Source organism: Micrasema longulum, unplaced genomic scaffold, assembly GCF_059751315.1.
Source record: "Micrasema longulum isolate JH-2025_06_02 unplaced genomic scaffold, ASM5975131v1 h1tg001033l, whole genome shotgun sequence".
NCBI classification, from domain to species: domain Eukaryota; kingdom Metazoa; phylum Arthropoda; class Insecta; order Trichoptera; family Brachycentridae; genus Micrasema; species Micrasema longulum.
The window spans coordinates 396,612-407,994 of record NW_028278221.1 but is presented as its reverse complement, the minus strand read 5'-3'; the positions used below and the strand labels follow the sequence as shown (position 1 = coordinate 407,994).

Below are 11,383 nucleotides of genomic sequence, written 5' to 3'. Positions count from 1 at the left end.
CACGTTAAATCAGGTATATTAAATTTTGGGTTACCGACAAAATAGACCTACTTGTCATACACACTGTCGATGCTACTCTACATACAAAGTATTAAGAACAAGCATTTTATTACTAAAATTTATAAAACTTTAAATTATATACCAACGAGGCCTCTCTCACTTTAGCGAATTTGGTTAAAACATTATATTATATATATTTTTATACAAATTATTTGGATTCAGTTTTGACATTTATGTTTATGGTAATCCGATAGAGATGTAAAATACATAAGTATATATAATCACTTTAAAATTATGACATGCACTCTATAAATCACACTTAGTTGTATATATTTATTATAATATATACACATAATGCCATAAGTGACGTATGTCGAGCAAATAAATACAATATTATTATGGATCACATATATAATGAAACATATTGTTTCTTATGATGTACACGGTGTGATGTACATATTATAGTAAAAATAGTGTCAATAGTATTGCACAAAAATCATCAAAGAATATGGAATATCGAACCAATGTAATACAATATAATAAAACCTTACAATTAGCTAATAAATCTAGCGTGACTGATAATTAGTTTAAGCCCAAACCACAAAACTTCATGGGGTAGTTATGATATAAGATAATAAAGTAATATGATTGTGATGATTTTACACTTATAAAAATGGATTAGATTAAAATTATTATTATACAAAACAGAAAAAAAAATATGTACCTATGTAAATAAAATTTGAATTCATAAAAATTTAGCTGGCAGTAAACACTTTGAAATGTACAATCATACCTAATATTACATATTTATTTTGCTATACTTCAGATGTTTTGTGACATTATAAAGTGAATTCAGTTGATTAATATAGCATGTATTTGGATTTGTGATCATGTAGGCACCATTATATTTTGAAACATTGTTTCACTAATAACCTAAAGCTGTTTCGAGTTCAACGAATCGATTTGGATACTAAATTTACATAAATATTATTCGAGTATACTTATTTTTTAAATTAATTTTGACATATTCTAATCATTCATATGTGCACAACATGTTCCGTTATCTTCTTAGATAAATAACTTAAGAGATTAATGCAATTAGACATAAGATTAGGTGCTTACTTATGAAATTGTCGTTTATAAAAACTGGCTAATTTAAAAGTGGCTAACTTTCGTTTGCGTAGGAGTTCCAAATTAAGCATTTATATTTTAAAGCCATATTTTTTTCAAACACAGTTAAATTTCGACTAAAACAATGAACCTACAACTAACATTGAACCCTGTAGATAATAGAAGACTAAGGTTGAACATGACCTATCTCAAACTATGACTGAGCTAGCAGCAGCTTCTAACATAAGTAACAAAAGAATCTTAAGTAATTTACATAAAGTCGGCAAAAAGTAAAGAAACTTGAAAAGTAGGTATTATATGAAGTGAATGAGCGACAGCGGCTAGCTTACCTCGATGCCTGCTTTGCCGAGCTGACCACAATAATGAGGGATTCTGATTCAGATCGTGAGCATTCATCGCAGTAGTTGGATAAAGGGGCTTTCATAAAATAATGCCCAAAATGAAAGATCACCCAACAGAAGCAGAACGGTGGTCCTGTGTCGGTGTGATCCACTATAGCTTCATAGCATACTCGCCGGATCTGGCTCCAACTGATTATTTTTTTGAAAAAATTGGATAACTTAAAAAGGGATTTTTTTACTGCTATAAGTTAGTAAAAAATGCCTTCATAGCATTTGTTGACTCCCGCCCACAGGACTTTTGCAGTAAAGGCATCAATAACTACCATTCAAATGGCAAAACTGTATAGATAATATGGGACAGTATTCCGATAAATTCAATACATAAGATTTTTTTTATTTTTAAAGTTGCATTTTTCTATACAAAACAGCAATTTCATGTGTAGGCACCTAATGTATTTAAGAGAATTATTAACAAGATCTCTTTCAAAGCAATAAATACAAAAATCAATCACAAAACCACAACAATACAAGTAGGTCACGCATCTTCCCCTCGTATCAGAACAAATACAAAAATTAAACTTTATTTCCGTATGTCGTTTTAAAAACAAGATTTTATTTGCAAATGAATTTGTCATAATCTACTACATACATATTATGCGGAAATTCCCATATATTAACAGTGGTTATTGCACTATGTATCGCATTTTTAAAATCTAGCTAAGTGAATGTAAGTGGGGATAAATACATATACAAATCAAAACAAAAAGGACATACCTATTTGATGACCTAACTAATGATACATAATATATTATATCATCACCCTAACTTGTAAAACTTGTAAGTTCACAAATGGTCGAAAATGATGGATTAGCATTTTTTGTTAGGACTTCAAATAATTTGTATATTTGAGAAACTTGCATATTCATACAGCGTTTCATTATTTTTTAAAAATATTGAAAAATAAATTGTCACCATTTGCTACAGAAGTAAAAACTGTTTTTACTCTCCCCTAAACAAAAGTAAGTTTGGGACTTGCAAGTTCAAGTTAGGCCGACGATATGTAAATGTATAATTCAAAGCTAATCCATGGTGTTTATAAAAGTAATATACAATTTCAAACCATCTTAAAACTAAAATTTTAGAGTCATTTTTGTTAGATTTATCATAGTCAAATAAAATATAATTTTAACTTTAAAAATAACTATTTCATGGCAATCCATCTCTGTCAATCTATAAAAAGTGAAAGCGTAAAACTATATCATAATAATAAAAATGTTATAACACAGATAAAAAATAGTAATTGATATTTGGGACACTTAATAAATAATTCAAAACGTGTATTTTGATATTCCCCAGACATCTTTTGCTATATAAATTTTGTAATTAAATTTTTAGCTTAATAACATTGAATGGTATCAAAAGTTTTAATTATATTTTGTGTCTTTGATTAAATATTTAGTTTTATTATATTTCTAAAGACTGTGGTTTAGTAACACTATGTGAAATATAAGGCATTTAATATTTACTTTAATAAATAATTTCGTATAAAATCTGCAATATTTTTTTAGCTTTTGAGATCAATTCAAAATTAGACTCTATTCTGAGCAATTAGAAGCTATAATAAGCCTGAAAACATACCATAAGCAAAGACCAATAGTTTCTAGATGTATCAAGATAATGGGGTTGGATGATTTTATCTCTTAACTGAATAAAACAATTAGATTTTTATAAATAAATCATTTTAATACTTCTATACATATATCTATATGTATATGTACGTATATAGTCAATTAAATTTAATGTCATCAGTCAAAATATTGAGGTCTCTTTCGCATTACATACATCGGCAATTAAGTCTAGGGATAAATAATTATTAGGTCTAGGTAAATTAATTTAATTCCTAAATAATAAAGGATAAATAGAGTGAGTATAAATAAAATCTTCAATTTACAGAAGGCAAACGTTGTAAGATGGTGCAACTTGCCATACAATTAAGTGGCTCCTTTCGACTTTAGTTTCTTGAGGATTACCTTCAGTACCTTCTATAGTTTCTCCTTCTGGTAACACAACGCTATCTTCCATTTCACCATCGCCTACAACAGAGTAATAAGTATTAAGAAAAACTATTTATAAGGCGACCGAGTACTCACCTATATTAATTATCATTAAATATTGTGCAAAAATCTGGAAATAAATAATGTTAAAGGAAGGAAAGTATTAAATAACTGTTTCAAATATAAAATAATGGAAAATTAATATTGCAAATGCAAAGGAATATTTTTATAGTCTTATGATTATAATTGAAAACAAATTCAGAGCCAATTATTCATTATCCCTCTTCCACACCTAAAGGTGCATGAACAGTCTATATATATATATGTGTATATATAAAAGGTGATGTTCGTCTGTGCGTTCGCTATATATTTAAAAAAAAAAAACAACTGGATTGATTTAAGATTTGAGAAAGTTTTAAGCTGTTGAAATCCTCAATCTGACCAGTAGAAAGAAAGTTAGGGGCTTAAATGTTTTATTTAAGAAAACTGAATCTGTTTTTCTTGTTATGTAAAAGCGTAATGTATGTATAGACACAAAGACTAATGAAACTATTACAATTTCCAATTAAACTGGCTTTTGCCATCACCAAAAACATTGTACGCTTGGGGTCTTGGGCGCATTGCAATTAACTTAAAGTTGAATACAACAGTAAACACAATTTATGTAATCCACAACATAAAAATAATAATGTACTACATATATGTAAATATCTAATTTTGACTTATTACTTGATATTAAATTTTGAATTGAGTTAGTTTAATCTATATGTATGATTATTATTATTATTTTTATAAAAAATATAAATACTTGAGTTCTTATTACGTATTAACTCAAATATTTTAATTTTCAGACCATTTCCTAAAAGTCATAAATAACGTGCTGGAAAAATGGAAATCGAGTTGTGGTAGAGTGGGATTTGAACCTCAGACCTTTGGCTCGTGAGTCCACATTACTACCACGGGACTACAATACGGTTCAAATTGAGTATATATATATATATATATATATATATATATATAATGTACTCAAATATAACTATAGAAAAGTATTGCAAGGTTCAGCTAGCATTATATCATATTCAATAAAACTTCACATTCTTTGATAGATAATTTTGAAATCCTTTAATTGTATACATAATAGAAAAAGTATTAAGTAAACCAAGGTTATTTTGTAAGCACCATAATAAAAAAAGAGTGCGTGTAAAGCAACTGTGAAGAAAGTGTATTGCATTGTGCATCTTCGAAAATGTTTATTATGTCTTGTGTTGGGTAAACCGTTAAGAAAAAAAATAATTATGCCCACGTAGGAGGGTATACGTGATTTTTTTTTAAAATTTCTAAAGTAATTCAACAAAAACTTTTGGGCAAAGCTCGGTTAAGTCAAGTTTATTAATTTTAAAAAAATGAAACAATGCTTATTTCACAAAATTCTATGATTTTCAACGGTACCTATATACTATATACCATTTTATGTTTAAATAAAACTCTTTACGTTTAAGTTTGTAAGTGAAAATTCTTGATGGAAGTTCATTGTAATTTATTATATAAATAAAACACGAGTGATACTTTAATCCACAAATTTGGAATATCCAGTGACCGGTTTCATTTCTTACCTCTGTTCTGTATAAATACATTTAACTTTTTAATAAATATACCAGTCTCGAAGATGTCGCGAAAGCGATGAAACCGGTCACTGGATATTCCAAATTTGTGGATTAAAGTATCACTCGTGTTTTATTTATATAATAAACTCTTTACGTTTTTGATTATATGGTATGTGCCATTCTACATGGGCACAATTCAATTACCAATAAATATTTAATATGTATGAACACAAATGTATCAAAACTTTACTATGTAGCAAACATACAAATAAACATATTTGTATTAAAATAATACTACAAAATATTGTTAACATTATAATAGGTTAAGAGCATTCAAAATTATTAAATAAAGGATACATACACAAAAATACCCTACGTAATTTTAAATATTAATTTTTTAAACTACAAAATACTTATCTACTCGCAGATTATATTTATGAAAATATTTTTTAATTTACTATACATAATAAAGGTACAAGGTAGATGGTACCGTGAGCCATACTGAAGTAACGGTGTTACTCGACCCATTCCTTTAAATGTTAAGTTAAACAACCAAAAATTATTTGGTCATAAGCTGCACATTTGGTTGATTCACCTCTACATCTTTTGTCAAAAGAAGGGATAGTTTAGTGTGAGAAAAAAGAATTGAGAAAGGCAGATTCTTCCTCGGCGGGTTTTCAGAGTGGTTAGAATTTTGCAAAAGGATTTGTTAGCACAGATGGTTCTAATGAGCATAGTTACGAGTAGGATGAAAACAAAAATGCATTGTTAAATTTCTTAACAGGGTTAATACAATGTGCACAACACAGTTGTGGGTATACATCATCATATACATCATATACATACTCAAATAATGCCTGTTAAAATGTTCAGCTGATACTTTGAGAATGTAAATATAAGATATAACATCCAATTTTATATAAGATGTATCGAGATAAGGGTCTTAATTAACCCGACACAGAGTAACACGTATCATAAAGATTTATAATGTAAACGTTCTGTGGCAGTGGTTCGGTTCTTATGTGAATTTTCAATTAAATCAATTGACGTGGAAAAAGGAAACAAAAGTATACTTTGAAATTATCATTCATCCTTTTTATGAAATGATTGCACAAAAAAAGGTGACATGTTTTTGGTGTCACAATGAGTTGACACTCGCAAGCGTAAGGTGTTCATTTTGGATTACATATTTATCATATTATTATATTTATAAGTAAAATCCTCCTTCTATTATGAATATTTTTAGTGATTTTATTATTTTTAAAAAAATAAATATTTTTTATTGTTTCAAACCATATTGTAATATTTTTTTTATTTATTAATCATTTTTAATGTAAATAATTTGATTTAGAAATACAAAAATACGAGGTGTGTTAAAAAAATAACGGGAATTTTTAAATTTTGCGGGTTTGGAGAATCTGATTGTCAATTTTGCTGCCACGCGTTTTAAACTCAAAACATTTGAAAAAATTTCATGGCATAAGCCAATCGATATGCCAAAATCATCAGCGACTTTTTTGATTGTGATTCGGCGATCGTTCATAACCGTTTCATTCACTTTTCCCATGTTTTCATCAGTTGTTGATGTGCTGGGGCGTCCGGGCCGTTCATCATTTTTTACGTCTTCATGGCCATCTTGGAAACGCTTATACCACTCGTAAACTTATGTTTTACTCATAGCAGACTCACCATAGGTCTTTGTTAACATTTCACACACTTTGTTACACTTTATTTAATTTTTTACACAAAATTTGATACAAATTCTTTGATCCATTTTTTTTAACAAACGAAAATGCCGAGGTCATAAAAACACATCTAACCTTAGCAGCTGCCACAGACAAAGTAAACAATGAATACAGCTGAAAATTTTAGCATACTTCAAGGGCATGTCTTCTTCTTCTTATCAGCCCATTTCTCTCCACTGCTGGATATAGGCCTCTTCCAAATTTTTCTATGTTTTTCTGTCCTGGGCACTCCGTTTCCATCCATGATCCACGAGTTCGACGATGTCGTCAGTCCATCTCCTCTGCAGTCTCCCTACTTTCCTTTTACTTTCATAGGGTCTCCAGTTTAGTATTCTGGGGGTCATCCTATCGACTTCTTGTCTCGCCACATGACCTGCCCACTGCCATTTTTGTTTTCCCACTCTTTCTGCGATATCGGTCACCTTTGTACGGCGTCTTATCTCCTCATTCCTCATTCGGTCTCTCATGGAGACGCCCAACATTTCTCTTTCCATAAACCGCTGAGTGCACTTAATTTTGTGAACACTTCTAGCAGTGAGTGACATGGTTTCAAGACCGTATGTTGCCACCGGCAGAACACAAGAGTTGTAGACTTTGGCCTTCAGATTATTTGGGATTTCCTTATTTCTGAAAACGTGTTTCAGCTTTCCAAAGGCAGCCGAACTTAAACGTGGCAAAACTGTTTCACTCTTTCTAAACTATCTTTCACATCATGACTATATCCTTTTATAATATTTCTATTGTCACATTTTTAAACTTTCTGAATTGTAAATTATTGATATAAAGACTTTATTCTTCATAAACACATGTCACAGTTCAGTAAAAATATGAATATGGTTGTTTTTCCTTCAAAAAACATATTAAGATTTGATAAAAACTAACCCTTAAGGAAAATGGAACGTCACTAAAGAGTGTATTTGTTTGAAAAATGTACTGAAATTAAATACCCATTAAGAAAATAGACAATTAAGGCTGTAGTCAAAATGAGGAAATCATATGATTTGCCATTTTGAAACAAATGTTTTTTTTTAATCGCACAATAATAAAAAAAATAAAAAACATAAATTAGATTAAAACAATAATTTTTTAAAGGTTCAAAAATATACTTAAAATTTTTATGTAACTAAAATATAAGTACTTTTAGAGCGCAGATTACGCCATTTCAAATTTAGACTAAACTTAGGTATCTGGGATCTCAATAAAGACTAAGTATTGAACTAAAATTTGTTTTAATAATTTTAAGATAATAAATTGAACATTAAAGTGTCCGAAGCAAAATTTTAATTTTAGAAAAGAAATACAAGCATTTTAAATCACATACACTTTTGTAAAAATTTTCCTTTATTTCTATGTAAAATTATGTCTTCGGTAATATATTAAAAAAATATTTTTATTGAAATATTTTAGTTTAAACTTTTTTTTATAGAATTGTATTCTCTTTTTTTCTTTTATGTGATTTAAAATGCTTGTATTTCTTTTCAAAAACAAAAAAACAAAAAAATTTTTTTTGCTTCGGCCACTTTCATGTTCAATTTATTATCTTCAAATTATTACAGAAAATTTTAGTTTGATACATAGTCTTTATTGAGATCCCAGATACCTAAGTTTAGTCTAAATTTGAAATGGCGTAATCTGCCGGTCTGAAAGTAATTATATTTTAGTTAAATAAAACTTTTAATTATATTTTTTAATAAAAATGCCTTTAAAAAATATAGTTTTTATCTAATTTAATTTGTTTTATTTTTTATAATTGCGCGATTGAAAAAAATAAATCGTTTTAAAATGGCAAAATTGTAAGATTTCCTAGTTTTGCGTGCGTTTTACCAGACTACAGCCTTAAACAAAAAGAAATTGTCAAAATTTGTGTACATACTGTTTGTTTACCCAATAAAATAAATAAAATAGTAGAAACAGGCCAATTACACTCCACCAACTTTGAATTTAGTTTGAGACAATAGTTAACCCTTTATTTGTTTTTTACATGATTTTATTTTTCAGTTTGGACGACATAATTTGGAATTTTTTGACACATTAAATGAATTTCAAGGGTGACGAAAAAAGTTAAGTGTTTTGCATTTGTATGAGAATGTATGGAAAACATAAAATTGAGGAATAAAAACGAGGTTTTACTGTATATCTTTATACAGATATTGATATTATTAACGGATTGTGTGAATACTTTAACTTAACTAACAATTTTATTATGTATGCTTAAAAAGCACAAGTTTTATGTAATAGTGAAATAATAAAAAATTCTATCAACGCCGATAGTAATATCTTTCACGTACGTAATTTTACGTCAGTTATTATTTCTACTGAAAATAGCTTAGTTAAATCAAAACCAGAAGACAAATAAATAATGATTTGTTGTAAACAAGAACCACACCCAAATAATGTAATACATGCCCATATTTTATTTACCATAAATTGGTTAGTTGTGGTTTTTAGTATGCAGTGCAGGCAAATTAAAAAAAATACATACAATAAGGAAGTTCAGTGCTATGGGAAATTGGATATAAAAAATGTTTTCTCACACGCAGTAAAAATTAGAGCATTTAATTGTATGGCAAAATTTCACAAAAACTAAATTAGAGCATTTAATTGTACGGCAAAATTTCACAAAAACTAAAATAAGAACATTTAATTGTATAAACAAATTAACTACTTTAAACTGCATCATAAGGTCTTCCGCATCAACCAATGGTAGAGTGTTGTGATAGATTTTCGGTTTCCGGAAAACCAACTCACTCTTTCAGGAGAACTCTCGTTGGAGAACCTGTGACGTCACGGGTGGAGTAATTTAAAAATTACAAAACTTAAAAAAAAGTCATAGCGCTGATAATTCAATACAATGAAATATTTAAAAAAATTAAGCTTACTGTGATAGTCTATTGACAAATATATTTTTTTTAAATAACACTGAACTTCCTCATTAAAAATAAATACATATTTATGTAATGTTACAGTAATAATAAAATGACGATATGATGTGATATGAACAAGAATATCAATATTATTTGAATATCTAAAATACTATTTTGAAATAAATAAGCAATTAAAGCAACTTCACGCGAAAAAATAAGTGTAAATAAAAAAATAAGATAATGTTAGACTGATTTTCAGTCTTTTACTAAATAATTCAAGGATATTGAGTTATATCTAGTTTTTATACAGGATTAAGATCAAACACTATAAACCGGCGAATTAGAATTAGGTATGTTTGTAATAATTTTTACAGTTGAAATTTAGAATTCATAAGAAAACATTTCTGCTTAAAGGATAACTTTGTAACAAACATATAATTTTTGCATTAAGTGGTTCTGCTAAGAGTAAAACCCAAAGAAAAATGCACCCAATGACACGCAACCAGTGTGAGTAAATACATAGAACTTGTGTTAATATACATGTGGGTGACAAAGGCTAGCAGGATACAAGTGAGGGTCTCGGCCGGAGTTGGAACCACACCGGAAGGAATGCAATGCATACAGCACCAACAGGATGTTAAAATATTCCCGGGATGACTTCACAAGTGGAACGCAAGTGTTATATGACAAAGCAAACGGGTTAGCTCAGGACATAGAGGAACATTGTCTCGTCCAACTGGTGAGACAGTTCCGAAGGAGGAATGTTGAGGTAAATAAACCAGCTGTGAAACATACCGGTGATATGTTTGTCTCGGAGTAAATGGGTAACTAATAAAACAGAGCCCGAGTAAAGTCAGGTTTCGGGGAGTATCTGCCAAACTATGAGGTGGGAAGCAACATCTCGCGCGTCATCCGCATGGTCTTCTAATGAAAACAAACAAAAAAGACACCAATCTCCATAGATACAACAAAAATATAAACTCAATTTTCGGCATTTAAAAATAATAAAAGTAAATAAAAAGCATCAAAACAAAGGGAAAAGAGTTGTGAATATGTGCACCCACGTCCCTAAGTATTTTATTTTTACTAGAAATAAACCATTTTAATAGCGGGTTGGGTATAATTAAAATAAAATCTTATATGTAAATGGTTTCGGCATTAAAATGATATAGCTGTCTAATACAGAACTGTAGCGAAGGGAGGACAAGTATGGGCAGAGTAATACCTATTCTGAAGTCTATGTAGCCTTCTCCTCCTGACATGACGAGCATAGGGGCGGGGGTGTTAGGAGTGCCACCGGATCCGGGAACCGTCACGAAGAACTTTACAGCGTCACGATGGCCATGGAAGCTCAGCTGAGCTAATGCCATGGAACAGTATGGCACCAGTCCCACAGATTTACCACCTGAAAATTGCAATTAACCATTTAGATACATACCAAGTATATTACAAATCCAATATTTAAACTTGGTTGTGGTCTTATAGTAGTGTTATGGACTCAAGGAGCAAAGGCCCGAGGTTCAAATCCCACGCTAGCACAACTTGACCTCCATTTTTACAGCACAAGTTATTTTTAAAATATGGACTAAAAATGAGAAGAAATATGAATATAAAGGAAGGGAAGTATGCATGCAAAGAGTGATG

The 11,383-nt window shown here is 29.6% G+C and overlaps 1 protein-coding gene across 4 annotated transcripts in view; it reads right to left on the bottom strand.

Annotated features, from left to right (window-relative positions):
- syd (JNK-interacting protein syd) overlaps positions 1–11,383 on the bottom strand; it is a 46,761-nt gene continuing 35,378 nt past the window's right edge. For 3 of the 4 annotated variants that reach the window (XM_088232887.1, XM_088232886.1, XM_088232888.1), the window contains 2 exons: positions 10,965–11,144; positions 3,032–3,565 (listed from right to left, as the gene is read on the bottom strand). In XM_088232887.1, coding sequence (XP_088089013.1) covers positions 3,420–3,565; positions 10,965–11,144 — 326 coding nt within the window. In that variant the 3' untranslated portion in view covers positions 3,032–3,419. Of the gene's footprint in view, positions 3,566–10,534; positions 10,664–10,964; positions 11,145–11,383 lie in introns of all 4 variants that reach the window. The other variant, XR_015823478.1, reaches the window with a different exon arrangement.